This window comes from Punctularia strigosozonata (assembly GCF_000264995.1).
Source record: "Punctularia strigosozonata HHB-11173 SS5 unplaced genomic scaffold PUNSTscaffold_10, whole genome shotgun sequence".
Lineage (NCBI taxonomy): Eukaryota > Fungi > Basidiomycota > Agaricomycetes > Corticiales > Punctulariaceae > Punctularia > Punctularia strigosozonata.
The window spans coordinates 806,199-830,217 of record NW_006767442.1 but is presented as its reverse complement, the minus strand read 5'-3'; the positions used below and the strand labels follow the sequence as shown (position 1 = coordinate 830,217).

General features: G+C 55.0%; 6 protein-coding genes across 6 annotated transcripts; 2 read left to right on the top strand and 4 right to left on the bottom strand.

The window, feature by feature from the left end:
• Nucleotides 1-78: 78 nt before the first annotated feature.
• On the bottom strand, nt 79-3,211 carry PUNSTDRAFT_127338 (uncharacterized protein; the record flags this gene model as incomplete). The annotated part of the gene is made up of 4 exons (XM_007386060.1): nt 79-1,240; nt 1,301-2,814; nt 2,866-3,029; nt 3,093-3,211. 4 exons carry the CDS (start codon nt 3,209-3,211, stop codon nt 281-283), a joined length of 2,757 nt encoding a protein of 918 aa, XP_007386122.1. The 3' UTR covers nt 79-280.
• A 354-nt stretch (nt 3,212-3,565) lies between these two features.
• Nucleotides 3,566-5,163, bottom strand: PUNSTDRAFT_115170 (aldo/keto reductase; the record flags this gene model as incomplete). Its single annotated transcript, XM_007386059.1, has 11 exons — nt 3,566-3,719; nt 3,781-3,914; nt 3,969-4,009; nt 4,073-4,128; nt 4,186-4,231; nt 4,287-4,561; nt 4,618-4,655; nt 4,718-4,821; nt 4,875-4,972; nt 5,028-5,047; nt 5,101-5,163. The coding sequence occupies 11 exons, from the start codon at nt 5,161-5,163 to the stop codon at nt 3,566-3,568; spliced, it is 1,029 nt and encodes a 342-aa protein (XP_007386121.1).
• Nucleotides 5,164-5,716: 553 nt separating this feature from the next.
• PUNSTDRAFT_121782 (uncharacterized protein) lies at nt 5,717-7,411 on the top strand. The gene is made up of 2 exons (XM_007386058.1): nt 5,717-5,931; nt 5,987-7,411. The coding sequence occupies exons 1-2, from the start codon at nt 5,897-5,899 to the stop codon at nt 7,377-7,379; spliced, it is 1,428 nt and encodes a 475-aa protein (XP_007386120.1). The 5' UTR covers nt 5,717-5,896; the 3' UTR covers nt 7,380-7,411.
• Nucleotides 7,412-7,465: 54 nt separating this feature from the next.
• On the bottom strand, nt 7,466-8,431 carry PUNSTDRAFT_54044 (uncharacterized protein). Its single transcript, XM_007386057.1, has 2 exons — nt 7,796-8,431; nt 7,466-7,733 (listed from the first exon to the last, which is right to left on the bottom strand). Exon 1 carries the CDS (start codon nt 8,341-8,343, stop codon nt 7,972-7,974), a length of 372 nt encoding a protein of 123 aa, XP_007386119.1. The 5' UTR covers nt 8,344-8,431; the 3' UTR covers nt 7,466-7,733; nt 7,796-7,971.
• A 757-nt stretch (nt 8,432-9,188) lies between these two features.
• Nucleotides 9,189-12,353, bottom strand: PUNSTDRAFT_72496 (Neutral/alkaline nonlysosomal ceramidase; the record flags this gene model as incomplete). The annotated part of the gene is made up of 17 exons (XM_007386056.1): nt 9,189-9,286; nt 9,344-9,366; nt 9,415-9,566; nt 9,637-9,765; nt 9,820-9,944; nt 10,001-10,283; nt 10,341-10,437; nt 10,500-10,578; nt 10,630-10,768; nt 10,833-10,902; nt 10,957-11,086; nt 11,140-11,199; nt 11,247-11,301; nt 11,368-11,440; nt 11,494-11,735; nt 12,038-12,174; nt 12,233-12,353. The coding sequence occupies 17 exons, from the start codon at nt 12,351-12,353 to the stop codon at nt 9,189-9,191; spliced, it is 2,013 nt and encodes a 670-aa protein (XP_007386118.1).
• Nucleotides 12,354-16,882: 4,529 nt separating this feature from the next.
• Nucleotides 16,883-23,998, top strand: PUNSTDRAFT_90339 (uncharacterized protein). The gene is made up of 10 exons (XM_007386055.1): nt 16,883-17,147; nt 17,201-17,493; nt 17,542-17,825; nt 17,885-18,177; nt 18,231-21,643; nt 21,702-23,271; nt 23,324-23,477; nt 23,528-23,670; nt 23,717-23,808; nt 23,863-23,998. Exons 1-10 carry the CDS (start codon nt 16,920-16,922, stop codon nt 23,903-23,905), a joined length of 6,513 nt encoding a protein of 2,170 aa, XP_007386117.1. The 5' UTR covers nt 16,883-16,919; the 3' UTR covers nt 23,906-23,998.
• The last annotated feature ends 21 nt before the right edge of the window (nt 23,999-24,019 follow it).

Here is a 24,019-nt window from a genome sequence, read left to right as displayed (position 1 = left end):
ACTGTATGCACATGATAATTTCAGTATGCGTAGCAATGGTCTAAGTACATTGGGAAGCGACTACAGGATGCAGATATGGGTAGCTATAATACACTGTCCTGAGACATGGCTTTTACAAAACAAAAACAGAACTAGGCCGCGAAGACGAAGAGGATGGGGGGCATAGGTGGGGTCATTGCGCGGGAGAGGTGGCAGACGCCTTTGTCGCTACAAGGATAATCGAACACTTCTTCCTGGATGCAGATCGGCGCGCTGAACGATTGGGCGGACGTAAGCTAGTCTATCGGTCGGCTTTGGCGACCGGAGGCGCCGTAGATAGCGCGCGAGGCGTTCGTACCGGAGAATGGAGGACACTGGGCTGTTCGTGCGTTCGAGGGGTATGTGTACCATCATGCTTCCCCGACAGAGGTTCGACAGCAACAATGTCCAGGTCTTCCTCCGACTCCGCCAGACCGGGCGTCGATGTCTGAGGCGGAGAGGCCGCCTCGCTAGACACCGGCGAAGTCCGTCCGTCCTCCGTCCTGGCACGTTTGTAGCTGTTCTTCGATGATGATCGACGCCCTTGCTCGTCTGCGCTCGCGTAGGCGACATCATCATCCACTTCCTCCGAAGAACGCTTACGGCGAGGTGATCTATCTTTCGTGGCACCCGTGAAAGCACCTTGGAGCCGCACACGCTTGGGCGGCGTCCCGGCTCGGGAATGTACGGTCCGATGCGAGTCGTCGTCATCCTCTTGCCCGTCTTCTTCAACCTCGGCATCGAGATGAAGGGAACTCCGTTTTCTCGGAATGACGTTCGACGCATCGGTTCCATCCGTCCGCACGTCTTCCTCCAGATCCGAACTTTCCTCTTCCTCTTGCGCCAATTTCCTCGCGATTTCCTTCAACTTTATCTCCATTTCGAATCCTTCTAGCTCGACCCCTTGCACTGCGATCAACGAATTTTCTTCGTTATCTTGCGCCAACTTTCTCGCGATTTCATTCAACTTTCTCGCCGTCTCAGATTTTTCTAGATCGATGGCGGCCTCTTGGCGTGCCAGCAGTAACGATGCGTCCATCGCCGGTATCTCGACCGCCTTCACTGCGGTCAAGGGCGCATCATCGAGCACAATCTGCGGTTGCGGCGCACGAGGCGTCTGGGTGGGCACAACTGTCCCTGCTGCGACATTCGCGTTGGAGACGGCGCGCTCGCAAATGCGGCATCGGCAGTGGTATAACGGGGCGCAAGCCTCGCGCCAGATCTGGACACAAATCGCGGATCAGTACTCCCTTATGGAGGCAAAGCGCGAGGCTTTACTTACCGATTTGAGTGATTCCCTTGCATACTGGGGGAGATCTGTGGCGCTGACAGGCACGTACGGGATCGCATGTAATAGCACGGGCGATTCCAGTACAGGAGATATCGGAATTGGGAATGTCGCGGGCGATCTCAGCGCCTCTTCTTCGTCCTCGTCTTTCTTGTCCTCGGCTGGCGGTGGAGACGGTGTCGTCTGCAAAGTGGACGTCGATAAGACGGGGCTCGTCGTGTGTGAACCCTCTGATTTGCCTGATGACGAGCTGCTGAGCTCGTCCTCCTCCTTCGTCCGTCGGGCCCTCTCTTGCCTCTCGCGTTCGCGCTGCTCTTTGCGCCCGTTTAATCGGCGCTGGCTCCAGTCAATGCCGTTGAACCAAGTTTCTTCGCGCCGCAACTCGGCGACCACCTCGTCAAGCGTCATCTTCGAGGCTTTTAGGGCAGCGTCGACGCCGTCCGCTGTGCATTCGATAACCAATCGCCGAACAATATTGTTCATGGCCGGTAGGAGAACGTTACGCAGTTGTCTTTGCCATGCACCATGCGCCTGCTCGCAGAGTCCATACGTAGGAGGGGTCTCGACGCCAACTGTCTCAGGTAGGGGGTGCGGGGCGTCAGGGTCATCTTCGGAGTCGTATGATATTGACCATGAAGCAGGGTGTTCCGCTGGGGTTACCGGTTTGTCGCGGGGTATCATGTTGTACCATTGGTCTGCCGGACTGCACCAGTAGCCATCCAGCACGCGGCGGCGTGCCCAAGCATCGATGGCGAGCATCTTGATGCCACCCGCGTCCTCGGATATGTGCAACGCTTCGTCGTCGTCCTCGTCGCTGTACTCGTCTTCGCTCTCATAGTTCGCGCCGTTTTCGCGCGACGCGAGCTTGTTCGCGGCGACCGCGTGCGAGAGGAACTCCGCGATCTTGGTGAACCGCCTGAGCCAGTGCTTCTCCATAGCAAGCGCGATCACCTCCGTGATGTTGCCCTCGCCCATGTCGATGAACGCCTCGATGGTCTGCCGCGTTTCCCAGTCGACCGAGTCCCATCTAGGGTAACCCGTGGCTTCACGTTTGACCGGGTCTGGTGCGACGCGACGGAGAAGCGCTTCGTATCGGCAGCTACGGCACGTCGTCTCGGCTTGGGGCCACGTCTCCTCGTCCTCGTTCTCCGCGCACATCGCGTGCATGTCGAGCTCGACCTCGGCGGCGCCAGGCACGGTCGCTTGACGGAGGCATAGCGAGCAGAACGCGTTCTTTTTGTGGTCGCGGCAGACACTGATGTTGCCGAACGTCGGGGTGAAGGCGCACTTCTTGCCGAGCGCGAGCCCGTTGTTCGCGTAGGGGTAGTTGACGCGGCAGACGAGGCAGGAATACGAGGTGATGTTGCGGAAATGGCGGTGCGGGGCGTGGCGGATAGCGACGGCTGTGGCCGAGGCGTTGGACGGCGGCTGGATGTAGGCGTGTCGGGCTAGGACATCGTTCGGGTCGATGATCGCGCAGGCCGTTTGCCAGAATAGATGTGTGGATACTGCGAACGCTTATCAGGGCCGTTGGACAATAGCGCGCAGGAAAGACGCACGAGCGCTCGCCCATGGCGGGCAAATCTGCATAAGGCGCTCGAGCTCGTTTGCGTCGCGCAGGCAGGCGTAGACCATGCGGTACGGCCACAGCTCGCGAGGCTCCCATGCGTGCGGGCAATGATTGTGCGCGGAGACTTCGAGTAGGTAATGAGTCGCGACGAGCCTGTGGCAAAAGCCATTAACGATCGCGGGCGTACGCGGTGCAAGCCACCGACTGCGAACGCACCTGATGAGCTCCGGGGGCAACTGCTGCCACGAGCGGGTGGCCTTGCCCTTGTAGGCGCGCTGGGCGTTCGTCGTCGTCGCTGGGGGCGTCGGCGCCGTCGTGGACGATGGCGGGCCCATTGTTCTGGCGTTACAGGCGTCCGTGACGGTGATCAGCTGCGAGCGGAGATCGAGTGTGACGAAGCGATGAGCCCGTCGGGCAAGCGAGCATCAACAAGCGGACCCTTCCCACGCCGCACGGTCCATTCGCACCCCTACATATCCTTTGTCCTCTCTTTGTCCTTACCTTGTTTTTTGTCTTACAATGGTGGCCATTTTTGGGACCTTCTCCGTGCTACGAGACAGAAAGGGTTGCTAATTCCGGTTACATGCATGGTACCAACAAGTTCTCGAAGCAAGCGATCATCACGACTGCTCCATGTTAGTAGCTTGGCGCAGCTCTAGGTCTAATCGAACGCAACCGGCCAGTAGTGTTCAGCCCCAGAGGTGGAGATGGGGTGCAGCTGCGTTGACGTAGCGTCCACCCTCAATCTCAGTGGACGCCAGGACCTGCGCGATCTCGTCGAGATCGCCTTGCGACAACTCCACGGAGCCTCCCTCGAGGTTCTCCAGCTTTCTCTTCTTGTTCCTGCGCACGCGAATCAGCATGGCTATCTTCACATGCAGCATGCTGCACACGGATTACGTACGAAGAACCGGGCAATGGAATCACTTTCGGGCCCAAAGAAGCGACCCATGCGATGCAAAGCTGCGCGGCAGTGATACCTTTCTTTGCAGCAATGGATTGGAAAGCCTCGACGATCTTGAAGTTCTTTTGCATCGCCTAGGAAAATTCGATCTATCACTGTCTTTATGCACATTACAGGATGATGCTCACGTCGGCCTGGAATCGGTCAAGCCTGCGTCGCATGTCGCCCTCTAACGACACAATTGCGATTCAGATCGGCAATATATCGGTTACTCAGCGAGTCACGGACGAACCTTCCAAATCCTCAGGCTTCTTAATTTGCCCGGTCAGGAACCCGCGTCCGAGAGGGCTACACATGGAAATTAGATAGGCAGCGAAGGGCTGTGATAGATAGTAAGACACGCACGAGTACGCCAGGACAGGTATCTCCAGCTCTCGGCATGTCGCCAGCACTTCGTTCAAAACAAATGAGCCAATGCATCCTAGCATGGAAACGTTGGAGCCCACCTTTCTTCGTCTCCTCTTCGTATGACCACGGGCTAACTTCGATTTCCACCGCAGCGATAGGGTGCACGGCGTTCGCGCGTTTCACTGTGGCCGCGCTGCATTCGGATAGTCCGATATGGTCGAACTTGCCTTCCTTGACAAGCGCCGCCATGTTCTTAACGGCCTCCTCGATCGGGACGTTCGGGTCCACGCGCGCGGACTCGAAGAGGTCCAGCTTCTTGTAGCCGCCGAGCTTCGCGTTGATGTTGTCGACGCTGCGCCTCAGGCCTTCCGGGCTGCGGGTAGCGCCGTTGTTAGTACAATGTCAGCCGAACGCGATCATCCGACGCACGAAGAGTCTGGCTGGAACTTCTCGAGGTTGATTCCTCCCTATGTAGCAGGAAATGCAATGAGTTTGCCATCGATGGGTCTTGTCGACGAAGATCGCATACCTTCACTGAAAGGAACGTCTTATCGGCGTACTCGGGGTACTTCTTGAAGAAGCGCGCAAGGAGCTCGAGGTTTGCTGTGGGTGAACCAGTGCCATAGAATTCGCCTACATTGCAATCAGTTTCGCCCCTGGAGCTAGTCTATAGGGACTGGACCCACCGCTGTTGATGAACAGTTTTGCACCAGCAGGCAACTGGTCGATGCCAGCGATGATCGCCTCGAAACATTCCTCATCCGGGACATGGGTCGGTTTCCATCTGTCCATGACCGTATGAGATGCTCCATTCGAGACAGAAATACGGTATCACTTGCGTCATAAGCATCAGACCATGCTGAAGGGGAGTATGGTTGAGTCCACGACTCGTAGAATGCCGCCCTCACTCACAGCAACGTTTGCGACGACAATGTCTGAGGCAGTGCCGCCAAGGGTTGTCGTTTTCACCGGCATGTTAAGATCGTTGTTGTCGAGCTCGTGAGTTTAGATTACACCTGATGGACGGTTAGGGAAAACCTGGTGAAAAGCGTTGACGTCTATGTCGTTGCCGCTGAGTCCTTTATACCGGCGCGGAACGAACCTCGAGCTTGAAGATAGAAAGATCGGCAAGACGATTGATGTGTAAGTACACTTGGCTGCAAGTTCGTGGCCGACGAGACACGTACTCAGATCGTAACACGCATGACGCACATATGACGGGCATCTGTCCCATCCCACACAACCCACACACCGTGCCATCGAAATCGTCAATATAACTTTCTCAGATCCTTCTGAACGTGGGTTAACCCTCATATAGTCCATCGCGATCCACGGGTAAACTACTTGAGTTCGTTGGGTACGTGGGTCAACGGTCCGGTCGCATTTACCGTCGCGGTTCACGGGGATGACCGGTGGTGCGTGGTCATGGCATGGGAGAGAGACTGAGGTACTTCTACTGACGATCTTCAAGGGTTGACTTCAGGCCTTCAGCGGCGCCAGCCGCCACGCCGCAGCTAGGTTTGCCTTCGTTCGAAGCCCTTCTTCCATATGCGCCTCAGCACGTGTACCACCGCGCCCCATTATACCGTCCTTTGAAGGGCATCGCAGCTGGGTGTAGTCGCTCTGCTTTGCACCTTGTCCACCTGGGTCTTGTAGGAGGGCGAAACGCCTGGACAAAATATAGCGATCCATTTCTTGAGACGTCGCCATGCCATCAGAGCCCCCCTCTGGGAGTGCAAGGAGGTACGCATGCGGCTCGACCCATAGCGTGATACTAATCTCAACTCTGCATCGTTAGCCGAATCGACATCAGTGCGACACTGCGAGCGGAAGTACGCGAGCTGGAGAAACTGATCGTCAGTTATGAGGGTGCCTTGGAGATCCTCTCAATCGAGCAAACCGGTCGCAAGTTTCTGCTGAGGTCGGAGTTTCCGGCATCGCGCATGGGTTTCCCAGTCATGTTCGGGACGCAGCTCCTGGAAGATGCGCTAGACTTCGACACCGCGGTCCTTGAGGCTGCTCAATACCCCGACCGGGGAGTGGCCATCTGCAATCTGGCCCGCGACGCGCGCCTGGTCTACAATCAGATCCGCAGCATCCATGATTTGAACGATGCGATAGACCGGCACCGCGTAGCGTTGCAGGTCTGTCGTTCAGACAAATGCGATCGCAACGCCACCCGCGAAGGGCTCGTCGATGCCCTGCACGAGCACTTTCAAAGAACGAACGACGTCGCGAGCTTGATGGAGGAGATTGATCTGCGTCGCAAGGATCTCACCCGTTTCCCCAAGAAGAGCCAATCCCGCCTTCAAGCCCTCAACGAGCTGTCTTCAGCACTCTGGCATCACTACAATATCCAACACGATGCTACCTCCCTCACGGACTGCATTGCAATGCGTCGCGAGGTTCTTGCGATGATCTCGAAGGATCACCCGTACTATTCCTTGTCCTCGAAGAGACTCGCAGACACTATCCGTGCTTATTCCGCCCTCACCCGGGACAGAGTTGGAGCCGCGAAAGAAGCAATATCACTATACCGGGTCGCCCTCGACACATGTCCGAAAGGCCACCCAGACCGCTTTCAGATTCTCACATCCCTTGCCGATGCCCTTGCGATCTTCAGGACCGTGGACGCCATGGACGAATCGATCCGGCTTCTCCGGGAAGCAATCTCTTTGCCTGAAAGCGTGGACCCGTTACACGCCCCCTTGAACCTTGCCGGGGCGCTGCACGCACGTTGTCAGATATCTGGAGATTTTGCTAAGATCGAGGAACCCATTTCGCTGTTCCGCCAAGCGCTGCTTCACGCACCAGAGGACGAACCCCGGAGACGACTGGCGTTACACAGCCTCGGGATCCTCCTTCTCGCACGCTTCACGCAGACGAACGAGGAGGCGTTACTCTTCGAGGTTGTTCCGTACCTCCGCGAGGAAATGTCGTATTATCCTGAGCGTGATCTCAATCGCGCTTTCTGCTTAATCCGCCTTTCGCAAGCCTCGAACGGCCGGCACCAATGCAGCGGCGATCCGGCCTTCCTCGACGAATCACTTGAGCTCTGTCGCCAATCCGTGGACGCGCTCCCTGATGATCATCCTGACCGTCCCCTGTTTCTCCATATTCTTGCCGACGCGTCCAACAGGATTCGGGAGCGTATCCAACCTGTCACCTCAGTCGGGCGGTCAATCTCCTAAAGGAACCGATAATTGACTTGTAGTGATCCGGGCGTGGCGTATCCTGCAGACCATGATCGTATGACATAAGAATAATCACCACGCGAAGTGCCTTGCGTCCGGTTTTCATTGTCGTGTGGGAGAGTACACGATCATCGTGGAATCGTTCCAGTGCGAGGTTGTCAGCAGCACCAGTTTTCCGCGAACGATCAAGGAATAGCAAGGAATAGCAGTAATTACATGGGTCGCTAGTTATACGTAGTGGTATAGGGCCGCAATAGTGTACGGTTCAGGTAATGCTGACTATATCACGGAGGTAATCTAAAGGTACTACCACTTTGTGTTAACTTCTTCAAACTCGGCCCTTTCGACAATCTATGGTGAACAGATTCACTTGAGTTAGTATACAGGCTTTGAAGTCAGCAAAGCAATTCGACCTTGCCTCGCAACAGACGGCCCATATGGCTGAGCATGAATCCCTGATTCTTCCTGCGGTACCCGAAGAGCTCGTGAAAATTGGACACCGCGTTGGGGCCAAACTGGTCCTTGACGAGGAGCCGGATGCGCTTGTACTTGGACTAGGTGTCGAAGAAGGGTTGGTCCGCGAACAGGTTCAGGAAGTAAACTGCCTCCTCTGGAAACGGGTTTCCGGGCGTGTGCACGACGGGGAAGAAGTCCATGCGCTCGAGCGTGCGCGCGGCGCGTACAGAAAGAGGCGCACGTGCGGCGAGAGACGGATGTCGGGCAGGAGCGCGTTGGCCTCGTACGGGCTAATCAATACCGCGTGCGTCCCGGTGGCATCGACGAAGATCCAGCGGACGGGGCGGAGGGAGTCGCGCATGCAGTCTCTCTTCTCGTGCGGGAGGGCGATGGTCCACTTAAAGTCCGCGGTTGCGACGATCGTAGACGCATGACGGGTCGTTGATTGCGGGTACGGCGCGCCTCCGGTGGTGAGCGGCGTCCCTTCCTCGACAGTATCCAACATGCGAGTGCGTGACTATGGAGATGCGCGCCCAGCGCATACCCATACGTCACAGATGTTCGTTGACCGAGCTTGGCGAGCGGAGGCAAAAACGCAGGTGCGATGGTAACGCCGAGCTACGACTAATAGGATTAATCTTTGATGTCGAGCCTCAATGAATAAGCCGTGCTGGCAAGTTCGATTGGTGGGCACTTGCAGCATTGACGATGGGGGTGTTCTCCATATAGGTGGCTTCAAGGTAGCTGAGTGGGTACACCACGCATACATGGGGTTGCGACGGCAGTGGCGAAAGAGCAGATCGATGGGCCAAATATTTGCCGCGTTATTCGGCTGGGGGACCTCGTCGCGAGGCGACGCAACCGCAAATCTGAGTTCAGATTCGCGAACCGAAGGAGCAGGTCATCTATGATTCAATATTCAGCGCAGCGTATGTAAATTGATACTGAAATATCGTCGTCGTTTTAGCAGTTCACCAATGAGATCGTAGTCTGTTGACCGTTCTGTGTAGTACTGATTGAACCGCGCTGGTTCAACCTTTCTTGATACTTGGCTGGTGAGGAGGCGGTATAAGCAGTCAGACCATACATCGGGCTCGAGGAGGTTTGTTGCGCGAATTCGCGCATGAGGCCTTACTCGGACAATCGCAGTAAGTACAAACCTGTTGCATATTCGGTGCTCAATGTTCACTGCTCAGCGCTCAGCACTCGCTGTAGTTGGGAACAATCGTCGTAATGCCAAACCTTGGGGGCAATTCTGTAGTAACCGAGTCCCCAAAGTGCAATTGTCCTCTGCAAAGTACAGGATATCATAGGCAAGCAGCTAACAACGCAAAGGACCATCGAAGGCCCTCAGGATACGGTGAAAGTAGACGAATGCCCGACGAATGGAGTGATCTTGCCCCCTATCGACTTCGCGTCGCCGTAGTATGTCAAGCGATAGGATCCGGCTGCGGGATATGCCGAATCAGTTTCGGTCAGCATAGCAGGAGAACGACGTTGCTCACCGGGTGTGCCCTCTTCAATCGTCCTGTGCCAAGGTCAGTATAAATGTTGCTATCCTCGAAGTCGAACTTACCAGGTAATGTTGACGGTACTCGTGCCCAGGATGGTATCCGTGCGCACCCACTGGTAGAGCGTCGACGGGTGGGAGTCGGATTTGACCGGAGTCCACGTGCTGCCCGACTGCTTGTCTACAGTGAGGAATGTCTGCTCCAAGCGAAGGTTGTTCTGTGCGGATATGGATATGATGTCGAATAGTGTCAATCTACCGTAGTTCACGAGCGGGGGACGACCATACCCTGGGGTTGGCACCGACGAACTGCGCGCTGACGCTGTCGCCAGCGTGGTACGCAGAGTCGGTCTTCACATCACCCAACACGTCGCCGAAACTCTTGAAGATCGTCGGAGCATCGAAGACGACGCCGGTCTATATCACGCATGATGAGCAAGAAGAGCGAATGACGGAGAAGAGCACACGAACCCTGAGTGAGATAGCTTTGGAGGTCTGCTCGGGAGGCGCGGGATCCGAAGGAGGGCTGGAGGTGACGGTGGGAGAGAGATACGTGACGAGCTCGCTGTACTTGTCGATGTACGACTCCAGCGTGACTGTCCAGCGCAAGATTAGATCGGGACTTATCAGCGATGCCGAAGTGGTGACTTACACTGTCCGAAGATAGTCGATGCGCCTTCATACCGTTGAACACCGTACTCCTCCCTGGTAGTGACGTAGTGCGCATATGTATTGGCGGGGCCAGCGATCACGACATATGCGTCGTCGCCGACGATTCCCTTCGAGATGAGGGCAGCGCGGACAGCTTCACGGAGGCGACGTCCGGCCATGGTCGTCAGCTCGCCCGGCATGATGAGCATCACGAACTGCCCGACGCGGAGCATCTGGATGTCGACGGTGTTGGGCGACCATTCGTAAGGAAGATGCGCGTAGCCCTGGCACCAGTCGTAGTGAGCAATTTGAGATAAGGTTCGAAGACGACGGGAACTTACGGTGTCAAGGAGAACGGGCTTCGGGTACTGGCACGCGACTTGCTCCGGTGGCGGTAGGGGTGTGACGAAGCCCTTGACAAGTTCCCAAAGCGGATTACTGCAGGGAGATCACGAAGTCAACCGTTATCCAGATATTCACTGAAAGCAGGTGATACACACTTAACGTTAGTCGAGTTCTCCCCCTGGATGAAATCGAATGCTCCCGGACCGTCAGTGGTGCCAGCGGCGAATGAATAACCTGCGTAAACAAAATAAGATAGATCAGGTAACCTGACAATCAAACACGCACCCATTCCAGGAGGGCATGTCGTAACATTCGTTCCATTGGCAAGGGTGAACTCGCGGAAGGACATATTCATGTAGGTGTGTACAGCCTTGACAGGGCCGGTGACGGCAGCGAGGCTCTGACCCATCAACGTCTTTGCGCCCTAAGATCACGAGCAGTGTCAGCAATGACGAGGGTACCCGCGACAGAGAGTAGCGCATGCATACCTGGTACTGGTAGGTTCCAATAATGCGATTTGACTCGAAACCGTAGCTATCGGCCGTGAAACCAGGTCCACTAGCAACGATAGTTCAGATGTCGGCCGCAAGATACGGCACAATTGACACGGACCGCCCATGACAATCTTCCGTCGTTCCACCGCAGGTGCTCTGGTTAAAGGAGCACGACTGGCCATCCCACGGCTGTCCGGGACTCTCGCAGAACGCCCCGAGGGTGTTCGGAGACGTGTCGCCCACATTGGCTGTGTATACGGCCATGAAATCGCATGTCAAATTTGGGTGCAATCACACTCACACTGCGTGAACCCAGCGACGAAGGTGTTGTTCCCGGGCATCGAGTCGGGTTCCACGTCGGCTGCTTCTGCGTCAGGGCCAAGAATGGTCGAGATCGCTATGACGTACATTCGTATAGGAATGCCGCCATGCCCTTGTTGTCAGAGCTGACGAGAGTGTTGTTCTGAGCAGAACAAGCATTCCATTGAATAGGGTTGTTTGAAGAATCCGGGAAATTAACTTCGCATACCTCGTAGATGGACGTTCCGTGAACAGCAAAGAATGAAAGGAAGCCTCGGGCATTGCCGCTCGCATCGTTGAACCTGCCAACGTTCGTTGTGAGCGCATTGTGCGAGGACTTTCCCAGCGAGCTTACCTCAGAAGGGTCATATCCTTATCCTGATCGTACTGATACCGCGCACGTTCCTCGGCGGGGTTGGCCAAGTACGCAGAAGGCGATCGGTTGGCATTCGCATTGAGAATCGTGGTGTTGCCCAGCGTCAGGCTACCTGGCGCGAGGCTGTCGGTTGCGCGCTGGACGGCGAGGACGGTACCCTTGACTATCGCGTCGGCTGCTTCGGGCACATAGCCGAGTGCGGTAATTTGAGGCAGTAAATCCTGCATGTCGTGGTAACGTCGGGTCAGCGTACGGAAATACCATATCCAAATATGGGAAGAGAGCGACCAAATATAGATAAGGAATCAAAAGCGAGGCGAGGCAAGAATCATGCGGGGGAACGTCATGTCCACGGAAATATCGACGGCATCAAACGCATAGACCACATCACATGCCTCGCCCGCACATGCATCTTCGAAGAAGCGAACGCGCGTGATTTCCGTCGCGTCGACGACGCTTGCACATTGCGCAGACGGCCCAAACCAGGTTGCAGGGTCGATGCAGCGGGAAGCAAGCAGCTCACCTCCAGGTACCCGCCGACTCCAGAGTGCTGATGCGTGCCGACAAAGGCAATGTTGGTGTTGTCGTATACGCCGGGGTACAACGCGGAGAGGTTGCCAACGATGGATCGGCGTACACCGGTATCGCCCATCGCAATATCTAGTAGCTCCGGAGTTTGAGCTGTGTTGGCAGGTACACGGAGTATGATCAGACTGACCAGCATTGATGAAGACGATGCGGTTGTTCGAGTCGCTTTGGTCGGCGATGACGAACGCGCGCGAGCGCTGGCGCATGTGCAATCCGGTATCCGTCTGCGCGAGCGAGGCATAGCCCATCATGTTTGTCTCTACCACTGGCCTGAGCAGAGCATCCAATTAGATCGAACCCGTTCCCAGCAGCATGAAAACCCGTACCCGGTGATGTCGCCAATCCCGAGACCAAGCAAGTACTGCGACTGCGCAGCCGCGGCCGGGAACGCATGCTGAGTGCTGAACACCGACGCAGAGGCCGCGAACGCGGTCAAGCCGAGCAATGCGCGGTTCATGGCGCCGACGATGCGAAGCGGGAGCTGGTGCACGGCGCTGGAGACTAGATCAACGAGGTCCGGGGGCAGCGAGGCGTAGCGCGCAGTGCCCTGGGCGGAGGCAAGGACAGAGGGCATCGTGATGCGGGGAGGGGTTGATGGTTATAACGGCGAGTTCTTGTGCGCATGGGACAGGACCTGGCCGCTGGGTGCTTCGCGCTGGACGAGGAGAACCGATCTCAGATGGATGCCGACCGAACGTCGCGAGCGTGACGTCGCCTACCCGAGTTGTGGCTGTGTCATCAACGTTTTGATCGCTTCGCTCCCGCATCCGGCGAGATACGAGCGCCTTCTCACCGCATATTATATCGAGCGGACGGGTGAGTCCACCTGACGACGGATACGACAGGTCATGGAAGTTGACGGGATTCATCTCGCTGGTACCTTGATCTACCGGCATCATCGTGTTCCGGACGCCGGGAGATAGAGAATGATAGTGAGCCGGACGGACATCGTCGAAGAGCTTTTCCGAAGCTGTTCAAGAGCTTGTGCCTCCTCGTGCTCGTGGGTATCGAAACTAAACCATCCGAAACCTGGTTGTCGGCGAACGTCACCTCGAGGCTTGGGATATACCCTCATATGACTGTAAAACATACTTATAATCTTGATGCCGAGGAGAACAGGGATCGTCTCAGTCTATACTTATCGGTGCTCTGAAAGTGGTCATCGGTCAGTCGACAGCATTGCATGGACGTGTCCACAGATAGGGTACTATCGTGCATACGTATACACTTCTTCAGTCGATTTCGTCTGTTTCGCCGAAGAGATGCCCGGCCCATGTACGAGATTCATACTTATGCATGAGTAGGGTGATATTAGCTCCCGATACTCAAAGAATGCTGCAAAGTTCAGAATGCAAAAATTGGTGAAAAACGTTCGATACATGCGCCCAGAAAGAATTAATCAATTTTCCAAGTTCTGAGTGGCTCTTTGGTTTCCGGTCCTCATCTTTCCGCTACTTACTGCTGCCGCTCGAAGGTTGCAGCCGGCGTCTAACTTTTAAGATCAAAATGGCTGTGCCATGAGCGCTTGAGCCCCAGTCAAAACACCAGCTGAGGAGCTCAGACGAGAGCTGAGGAGAATAAGATCTTGCTGAGCACGTATGAGCAGGACTGAGCTGGATGGATCTTCCGAAACCTTAATCACAGATCGTGGCCCTTTTGAGCTCGTTTTGTCCATTTTTGACTTCGTTGTACACAACTTCGCAAAGATGCCGATATCTACGAAACTTCGACGTCCCGATCTAGCTCCCATGGAGGTACAGCGAAAATGAGAGACTTGGAAAGAATTTTGCCCAAGTCGCGCCGGACGCTTCTTGTCCTCCTACCACCACCATCCCCCGCCTACGCCAATGCCCACACCCACGCAACTCATGAATCACTGTGTCAGCGCAAGCTATCTATGACAGATGACTGGCAAATCCTGCGAGGCTGTAGCGGCCTGTGTGTGAATTAGCACTACAGCTGCTCAGCTGCATACTTGCTGTAAGAAACACTCGTGCCTGCCATGTTTTCCTTGACTATATGCACATGCTGAGGCTCACGCGACACCGTAGAGCAAGAATGGCGAGTCTATGCAACAGAGAATATCACAACAGGTCAAGACATGGTGCCATGCCACGGGAGCGCAAGTTCGGCTTTATGTCGAAGAGCACCAGCGAAATTCAATATCACCGTCATCCTAGCCCGTGGTTTCCGTCTGAGAGCGAAACGAAGGTAGGTAAATGCGCATATAAGCTAGCCTCAATGGGTTGAAGAGCTAATATGGTGTGCAGGCATCTTCTTGGTGTTGTGCTTCCCGGTACGTGATCACCGACTCGTCGGCTGGTAGTAACTCATCGCGCATGCAACTCAGATCACAAGGGCAAGGCCACCGAACAACAGTGGTCAGTCGGATCCACAACTAGACCGCGGGCCCACCCCGTCGTGTACTTTGCCGTCCTTGCAGCGTTACGTGCGCGCGCTCTCGCCATGCCGTTTCCAAACTTACGTTGACCATGGCTTCCCTGTTGTCTGCTGTACAGGTGTGTGCAGGCAAGATCCGGAGTGCGAGGTGGCAACCCGGTATGTTTGTGACATCCACGATTGGCTCAATACCCAGCTTACTTGCACTGTCTGTAGCGTAGAGACGCTGCTGCGCTGGTACCTGTATTCGACAACTGGCCACTATGATCCCACTGCGTAGATTGGCCGGTGCCGAGTATCTCAGGAAAAGTTCATGTAAATTACGTAGATGGTGAATAATATGAAACAGTTTTTCTATACTGTATCAAACGATCTGGAAGGCATATCTATATACGCAGCTATGGTCAGTTCTGCTCATATAGATTCCATCCTGCTCAGTTGTGCTCAGCGCTGCTCAGCGTCTTAGTCGCTTTTCGCTGAGCCCAGCTGACGTGAACTGAGCAGAGCGGCGGTGTTACCTTGCTCAGCTCTGCTCCGCCCTGCTCAGACGGCGTTTCGACTGGGCTTGAGCACCCAGAACTCGCACGCACCGCCACTTACTTGATTTTCATTCGCTCCTCCTCCGGGGTTCTGAAGGCTTGCTTTGGACAGTTGCGTAGCGTTTTCGCGGGTTTCATCCACATCAAGCCTGGCTATAGTGGGACCTTATGACTTTGGTGACAAATTGTGAGCAGTATGCAAGACGATTTCGATATAGCGCCTCCCGCGAAGAGATTCAAGGTGATTTGTCGTCTGTCTTCGCCATTGGATTATTTTGTAATAACGTCCAATGTCATAGCACCAGTCATACGCTTCCACTCTCAAAGAAGTTCATGCACCTTCGGCCCTCGAACAGTCGCGGAACCTTATCACGGATCACCTCGAAAACCATGATTCGACCTTCCGATCTACGCTCGAACATCTACGCCAGTTAACACTCTCGCGCGCATTCATATCCTTTGCCAACAAGGCCGAACATCAGTGCGCGAGTCTGCCTCTCCTCGTGCTCCATAGCCAAGAAGTGGTGGAACTATGGCTAAGCGCAGTGGAGGAAGCGGTCAAAGCCGCGCACGGAGCTGAGGACGATGGCGGTTTGAAGGCCCTGCTGCAGTGAGCGCCACTCCTGAGTGTGAAGGGGACAGGCATCTGATTCTCAACGTTCCAGGCTCATGGCTTGCCTCGCTCAAGACTTGAGAACCACATTGCTCCCAAGCTACAATTCAATCACCGAGAAAGTGCTCGCCTTGCTCCCGCGTCCGATCCCGGCTGCCACATTGATGCAACTCCTCGCCACCCTTTCATCACTATGGAAATATATACTCGTCCCTTCCCTCTCTTCTGAGCTGCCGCAACAACAGGCCTCGGCACAACATTCCGAGGCGAATGCCGTCGAAAAACGATCTGGGGCGTTAGCAGAAGCGGAACAGTCTCATACGGACCCGCTATCCAGCACTTGGAAGCTCCTCATATCAGCTCTTTCTGACTCAAAGAGGAGATGTGACCCGGAGGTGCAGCGAGCCGTGGCTGAAGCATGGGGAGGTGTCGTTAGGAGGTTCAAGGGGCCTTGGCGAGAGCATGCTATGAACCTCCTAGCTCACTCTGTATCGGGAGATGATGACGAGCGACGCGACGGCTCTGACGACGCATGCGCTTGGATGGTTGTCTTCGCATGCAAGGTATGCACATATATTTGACATCTTACTCGGCCGTTCTCGCTCACGCTTCTGCTGCAGTCTATCTCACAGACTCTGCACACGGCAGCACCTTCCGTCATCCGCCCTCTCCTCCGCCATTATCTCGCTTTGCCGCCTACAAGACCCTCTCAAGACGAGGAGGAGGATGACACCGAAAAGAGGATGTTTACGCTCATACGTCGGACGCTGACCGCGCTAGTTCACCACGTCAAGACAGCGGAGCAGTATACACCGATAAGCGAACTCCTCATCAAGCTACTCGACGAAACATTGTCTGCCATTCGGTCGGGAGGCGACGAGGTTCCTGATGATGCGATACTTCGGTGCAGAAGGGCCATTGAGGCAATCACCGTACCGTGCTCAGTTAGAAGTGGCTCACGCATGACTCGTGCGTGCCCGTTCCTCAGAAAGCGTGAATTGCGACTCATGCTGTTTCCATTCACAGACCCGCAACTGACATCTCTCCTTTGTACGCTGTCGACTGTCCCACTAACGATTACGACGTTGCACCGCTCCCTCCTCGCACTCTCGACCGGTCTTCTTATCTCCTCCCCGCTCGCAATATGGACAGGTTCCGGGCGGAAAACCCTCGAATACTTCTGGCGTGAAGCTTCGAACTCGCGTACATCTTTGGCCCAAGAAACCCCGCTGTTTGCACTGCGGCTCAGCGGCGCGTTGACAGAAATGGGGTGGGGTGGGACGAAGTCGCTGCTGGTTCCGATGGCAGTGAAACATACCGTGGGCATGCTTCAAAGCAATGCACAGGAAGTAAGGGCCGGCATGTTGCGGTTATTAGTCACGTTCAAAACACAGGGTGTGTTAGGCCACGCGGAGGTGGATATGGTATGGAGACAACGAGTGGGGCAATGGGCTGTTGAGAGGCTTGACGGCTTCCAACTGTCCGAAGAGCAGGTCAGTACCTTATTGGTAGGAGCTAGTCGACGGCTGACATAGATGTGCTGTAGGTGGAAGAAATGCACGACATCTTAGCTCTATCTCCGCTTCTCCCGACAATGGCGCCGTCCCTCGTCAGCATAGTCGAGAAGGTATTAATTACCAACGACCCTAAAGCAGACTACGCAGCATCACCCGCGAACGCGGCATGGGTTCTGCGTTCGTGTATGTCTGCGCTCGTAAAACGGGATAAGACAGACTGGGAACCGGATAAATATGTGTCGTGTTGGGTAAGAAAAGTGGTGGAGAAATGGTCATGGTCGGAAGTTGCACTGGAGGGCGTTGTAAAACTCACGAAGTCAAGGTATGTCGTGTGCTCGCACCCGAGGTGAATCGTCTGACATCGGTATAGTACATCGAACGACGCGATCCCGGTAGATGAAGTGCTCGCCTTCCTTCAAGACTCCCTTCTGTCACATTCGCATGCCCTCCGGGTGAACGCGCTTCGTCTGCTTACGTCCGAGGTCGTCGAAAGGGCAAGGTATAAGGACGTTCTGGACAGATGTCTGCAATGCGACGAAGTGCCCGCCGACGTGTCCGGTGTGCGGGAGCGTGTCCTACGCATGGGCCGCCTCAGCCAGGTGTTGAAGGACGATGACAAAACCGGAGCGGAGATCTGTGCAAGATGGCTCGTAGGTAAGCCACTTGAATGATGGTCGTCAATGTTCAAGGTGGCTAAGCACCTTGGCGTTCAGCCCAGTTGAAGGTGAACCTACGTCCCCTGTGGGTTCCAGCTGCACAAGCTCTGTCGCAGCTGGCTCAACGGTTTGATGATGCTACCTGGAAAGTGCTATTCGGCCAGCTTCGGACTGTTTCGACTGGGGCAGCAGATGAAACAAAACCAGCTTGGACACGTTCAGACAGCGACGAAGATCCGGATGACGTCCGCGAGGAAGAACACTCTTGGCGCGATCCTTCGGCCTTCAAGCTCCGTACAACTCTTTATATTTGGCTTTTCGGCAAACCAGTGCGGAAGGCGATTGTTAAGGTTAGTGTGCGCTCGAGCTTTCTTTGCATTACTCTCATCGATATCCCCCTTAGTCTCAAACCCCCAGAGACCGCTTCGACCCGACGAGTTATGAGACGCAGTTACTTTCCACCCTTGGCAGCTGTCCCTGGTTGGCGGAGAAACACAATCGGGAGCTCGTACCCTTCTTCTTGTCGTTATCGGGGACAGATGATTCTTCTCGCTTACCGCGCCAAAAGCTCGCACCCTGGCTGACGTTGTTTGCCGAGTTCAAGAACCCCAAGGCTCTATCTTCTACCGACACCTTACATTCACTCTACGTCTCCTTGCTTTCGCATCCGGACCGCTCAATTCAGTCCGCTGCTCTATCATGTCTCCTTACGTATAGGTCACCTCATCTGCTCCCCTACGAGGACACGTGCCGAGCCCTCCTCGACGATACCCGATGGCGGGATGCTCTTTCTGGGCTCAATATCGCGGAAATCGAGGCTCAGAATCGTGTTGAGGCCGTCGATCTCATAGTCCGCCTTCTTTATGGCGTGATGCTAGAGAAGAGAGGACGTGCTCGTGGCGCCGACCGGAGAGCAGCTACCCTGGGAGCATTGGCAGGCTGCACAGACGACGAACTCCGACTCGTTGTCGACCTTATGCTCAAACCGATCCAGCCAGTACGCCTTACAACATCAAGCGAGAACTTCGTTATAATGCCCCTACCGCCCTCAGTGGCAGAAAGACAGCAAGTTGGTTTTTTGACCCTGTTGGGTGATCTCTTGAAGTACCTTGGTTCGCGTATCGTGCACACCTGGCCGGCCTTGATTGGATCCACTATGGACATCCTTGCGGATGCTGAAAAGCGTATCAACGCCGTGACTGCTGAAATAGACGGGGAGGATAACGATGTGGAGGATATAGCGGAGGATGCCGAGGACATTGCCACAGACGCGAAATTCACGAAAGTGCGGAGATCGATACGCCAGCTCGGGCTTAAGCGCTTCGGGGATTTCTTCCGCACCCCCTCACAATTCGACTTCACGCCGTATCTTCCTGCGGCGTTCAATTTCTTCATCTCCAACCGACTCCCAGTGCTTGACAGGGAAAACACCCAAGCGCCTTCTGCGCTGCTTGATTTGTTTTACGTCTGGTCCAAACAGGCAGAATATGCCAGGTTCCTGGTGTCTTTCGATGATCGGGTATTACCCAAAGTATACGCATGCCTGGTGGCCACGAATGTGAAGCCTGCGGTAGTTTCCCGCATCTTCGACATCGTGGAAGCGCTTTTAGCGCTATCCAACGAGGATGGAGAGCTGAAACGGTTGGTCGTAGAACCCCACGTATCCCTGCTGCTGTCCAATCTTGCCTCGCTCGTACAGCGGACCAAGGACTTCACAACTGTCTCCGGTCCGCTACCACACCGACAGATTAGCATCTTATCAGAGGTCGCGCCCTTCATCCGAGACAGTCCCCAGGCATCCACCCTCCTTTCACTGTTCTTGCCGCTGTTGCGCAAGCCGTCTAAATCGGTCAACGAGAAGATCAAGACAAACATGCTCAGGATTGTCGACCATCTTTTAGCGTTCGTCCCGGAATTGGTTGATCATACTACTGCGGTGGCTCAGAAGACCCTTGAGGTCCTTTCTGAACTTTTCCAGAGCATGAGGTCACGACCTGGTCGACTAGCTCTCCTATCGACGTTGCGTCGCCTCGCCGACGTGGACGAATCGTTGGTCAGGGTTGCGGATCTACTTGAGTCTATGAATGCTTTCAGTAAGAAACGGCTAGATGAACCCGACTTCGACCGTCGCTTGACCGCATTCGCGACAATGAACGAAGAGGCTCATGCTACGCTGACTGCTCGCGAGTGGTTGCCTATCCTCTACAACTCCCTCCACTTCATTCAGGATCCCGAAGAGCTCGCCGTCCGGAACAATGCAGCGCAGTCCCTGAAGCGGTTCATAGATTTGTGTGCTAATGCAGAGCTTACTACGGATCTGGGCCATGTCATGGTTCGCGTCCTCTTCCCCGCACTCAAGAACGGCCTGCGTACGAAGAGCGAGATGGTCCGCGCTGAAGTGCTCTCGGTGATGGCGCACGCTGTGAAGAACCGTCTGGCAATCAAGGCCCTTCAGGAGATGCAACCGCTCTTAGCCGACGGGGACGAGGAGGCGAGCTTCTTCACAAATGTCCTGCATGTTCAGATTCACCGTCGCACGAGAGCGCTGCGTCGTCTAGCGGAGTCTTGCGCCAAATCGCAACTGAGTAGTTCAACGCTTGCTGACATATTCGTCCCTCTCGTTGGCCACTTTATCACCTCCCCAGCGACCACGGACCATCACCTCGTGAACGAGGCCATCACAACTACGGGACATATGGCGGAGCAGCTGAATTGGGGGCCCTATTTCTCTCTGGTTCAAAGCTACCTCCGGCTTGTGCGGCTCAGGGATGAATCCGAGCGGGTGTACGTGCGGACGGTCGTATCGATCCTAGATCATTTCCACTTCCCCATGGACCAAGTTCTTCCGCAACCGGAACGCGCCGCCGAGGACGTCACCCTCATGGGGGAAGAGGCCGAGGCTGAGACCGCCATACAGGCTGCCGAGGACAGAAAGGTCATCCAACAAGCAGACCGCATCGCGGACGCCGTTACCTCGCGTCTTCTTCCCAGTCTCCTCAAACATCTGGAAACGAGGAACGAAACGGAAGACAGTCTCCGTATCCCGATCTCGATCGGTATCGTCAAGGTAGCGATTCATTTACCTCGTGAAGCGCGAGAGCCTCAGGTCCTGCGGCTCTTGACGGTCGTGAGCCAGATCCTCCGCAGCAAATCCCAGGAAACGCGTGATTTGGTTCGCGAGACGATGTGCCGCATCGCCGTCATCCTTGGCGGGGCATATCTTCCTATCATCTTTCAGGAGCTGCGCACAGCCCTCGTTCGCGGTCCGCAGCTCCATGTCCTTGCCGCTGTGACACATACACTCCTCGTTCATGTTACCTCACCCGAACACGTACAATCGTTTGATCCCCTTGACGAATGCGTCGATCACGTAGCGCACATATCCGCCGAAGTGGTCTTCGGCGAATCCGGCAAGGATGTTCAACATGAGGATTTCAAGACGAAGATGCGTGAGGTTCGGTCATCCGCCAACAAGGCTCTCGATTCCTTCGGGATCATATCCAAGTTTATCACCCCACCCAAGATCAGCAGAGTGTTGCTCCCAGTCAGAGACATCATGCAACAAACTGAAGCGCTCAAAGTCATGAATCAATGCGAAGACGTGCTCCGACGAGTGGTGATTGGCCTCAACGCCAATTCGCACCTGGTCCCCAAGGAACAGCTCGTCTTGTGTCACACCCTCATCAGCCAGAATGCGCGTTTCCTTACGGAGCGGAAGTCTGTGACGAAATCGAAGAAAGGCAATCAGCGTGCTATTGTTCAGCTGAAACGGAAGGTCACGATTGACACTGATCACTATGCAAACAATGCATTCCGGTGCGTACTTTCTCATCTCAGCGTGGGCATGCGCCTCCGTTCTTATTCTTGCGCATAGTTTCGTTGTGCTTGGCCTTGATTTGTTCCATACTGCGTTCAAGCGTAGTCGATTCGATTTCCATGACCCGGAGATCATCGCGCGCTTGGAGCCGATGGTGAAGGTGATTGGGAATACGCTCTATTCATCCAACAGCCAGGTCCTGGTTCTTGGCCTCAAGGCGTCTGCAGCAATCGTGCGCTGTCCCTTGAAATCTCTGGAGAAGTCGACGCCGGTGTTCGTCAATCAGATCATCGATATACTCAAGCAGGCAGGGAGCACCGAATCCGACGTGGCCCAGACCGCATTGAAGTCCCTGGCGAGTATGATACGTGACTGCTCTTCAGTCCACGTGAAGGAGAAGGACCTAGTCTACCTACTCGAGTTGCTGGAGCCAGATCTCGAAGACCCTGACCGCCAGACAGCCGTCTTCGCAATGCTTCGCGCTATCGTATCGCGCAAGTTTGTCGTTCCCGAGATTTACGACATGATGGAGAAGGTTTTGGAGATCATGGTCACCAGTCAATCGACGCATGTCCAGGAGTTGTGTCGAGGGGTTCTGCTTCAGTTCCTCCTGGATTATCCTCAAGGCAAGGGCCGACTACGGAAACAGATGACATTCTTGGCCAAAAATCTCTCCTATATTTACGAGAGTGGTAGAAAATCCGTTATGGAGCTCCTCAGTGCGGTCTTGGCGAAGTTCGATGCCGCACTCATTCAAGAATATCTGGAGCTTCTGTTCGTTGGCCTTGTCATGGTCATTGCCAACGACGATTCCTCGAAATGTCGCGAAATGGCTGCGGAGCTGATCAAGAATCTGCTCGCTCGCCTTGACGAAGATCGGCGGCGTCTGATCATATCGCATCAACATTCGTGGGCCGCCCAGCGTACCAACCTCCGACTATGCAGCGTGTCGGCTCAGATATGCGGGCTGGTCCTGGACAGCTTCCATCAAGACACGGCTCCCTACCTTGCATCGTTCCTCGAGGATTTAGTTGCCCTTCTACAATTGAGTGCGGAGCGTATGCAGGGGGATGGCGATGAAGAAGACTGGAAGACACCTTACCACGTCCTCGTCGTCCTAGGGAAGGTGTTCCGCGACTTCCCGGATCGAAAGGATTCCATCAGCGTTATTCCGTGGGATTCAGTTGCGGAGCACTTGCTTTTCCCCCATGCTTGGGTTCGGCTGGCCGCATGTCGCCTGATAGGCGTGCTGTTCTCTGTCCGGGCGGAGCTACTAGAAGACGTCGCCTTCGACGGCTTCGTGCCTATATCGGAAAGCGGCCTCAAGTCCATCGCGGAGAAACTGTGCGAGGACTTGAAGAGCGACCATCTGGACTCTCCAATGAGCCTTCAGGTAGTCAAAAACTTGTTCTTCGTCGGCAAGCGTTTCTGCGAACGGCCGCTCCCGTCTCCCTCAGAATCCGACTCCCCTGAAGCAGAAGAAGACGACCGTGAAGGTGCCGATGACGAGATCGACGAACCGGAAACATCTGTGAAAGACGATCATCCACTGCCATGGCTGTTCTCGAAACTGTCATATCAATGCCGCTCCGCCCATATCGCTCGACGTAACACATCCTCGGTCTCGGTCAGCTCCCTTCTGATCCCCGCACTGATGACTGATCTGATATTCATTTCAGGAACACTGGTTCGAACAACCAACTGCGATCCTAAAGTGGTTCGCAGCGATGGCATCTCATATGGAGCCTGCACTACTTTCACGGTTCCTCACACATATTCTCTCGCCGGTATATCGCATCGTGGACGACGACACGATACGGGATCCACATATGGGTGCGTGGCTACCCTCTCGGTTTGCGATGAGCGACTAAACGGCCATGCAGATGAACTCAAAACATTAGCGATCGAGCTGCAGGACCTCGTCCAGGCCAAAGTTGGCGTTACGGCATTCACGACTGTCTACAACCGGATACGGCAAAGCGTTCTAGGCGTGCGAAGGGACAGGAAGGCAACGCGCGTTATGCAGGTAAGGGAGTGCGGATGCACGCGAGCGCTCGCTGATTCTTGTTCAGGGAACGATCAACCCGCAAGCCGCGGCGAAACGCAAGGCCGCGCGCAACGAAAATAAGAAGGACTCTCGTAAACGTAAAGCGTATTCGTTCAAGTAAGTGGAACACCACTGTACGGATTTCTGGAGTGACACTCACTGCACGGACAGAGACAAGCTATTTCGAGGGTCGAAGAGACCCCGAACCCACTGAGTTCTGAGTTCTCATCCTGACCTTTTGAACACCTTCCGATCGAATCTCGGCGAATCGCCTACGCATGCATATTACTACCATAATACCAATCGGCATTGTAGCATAACTCCGGTG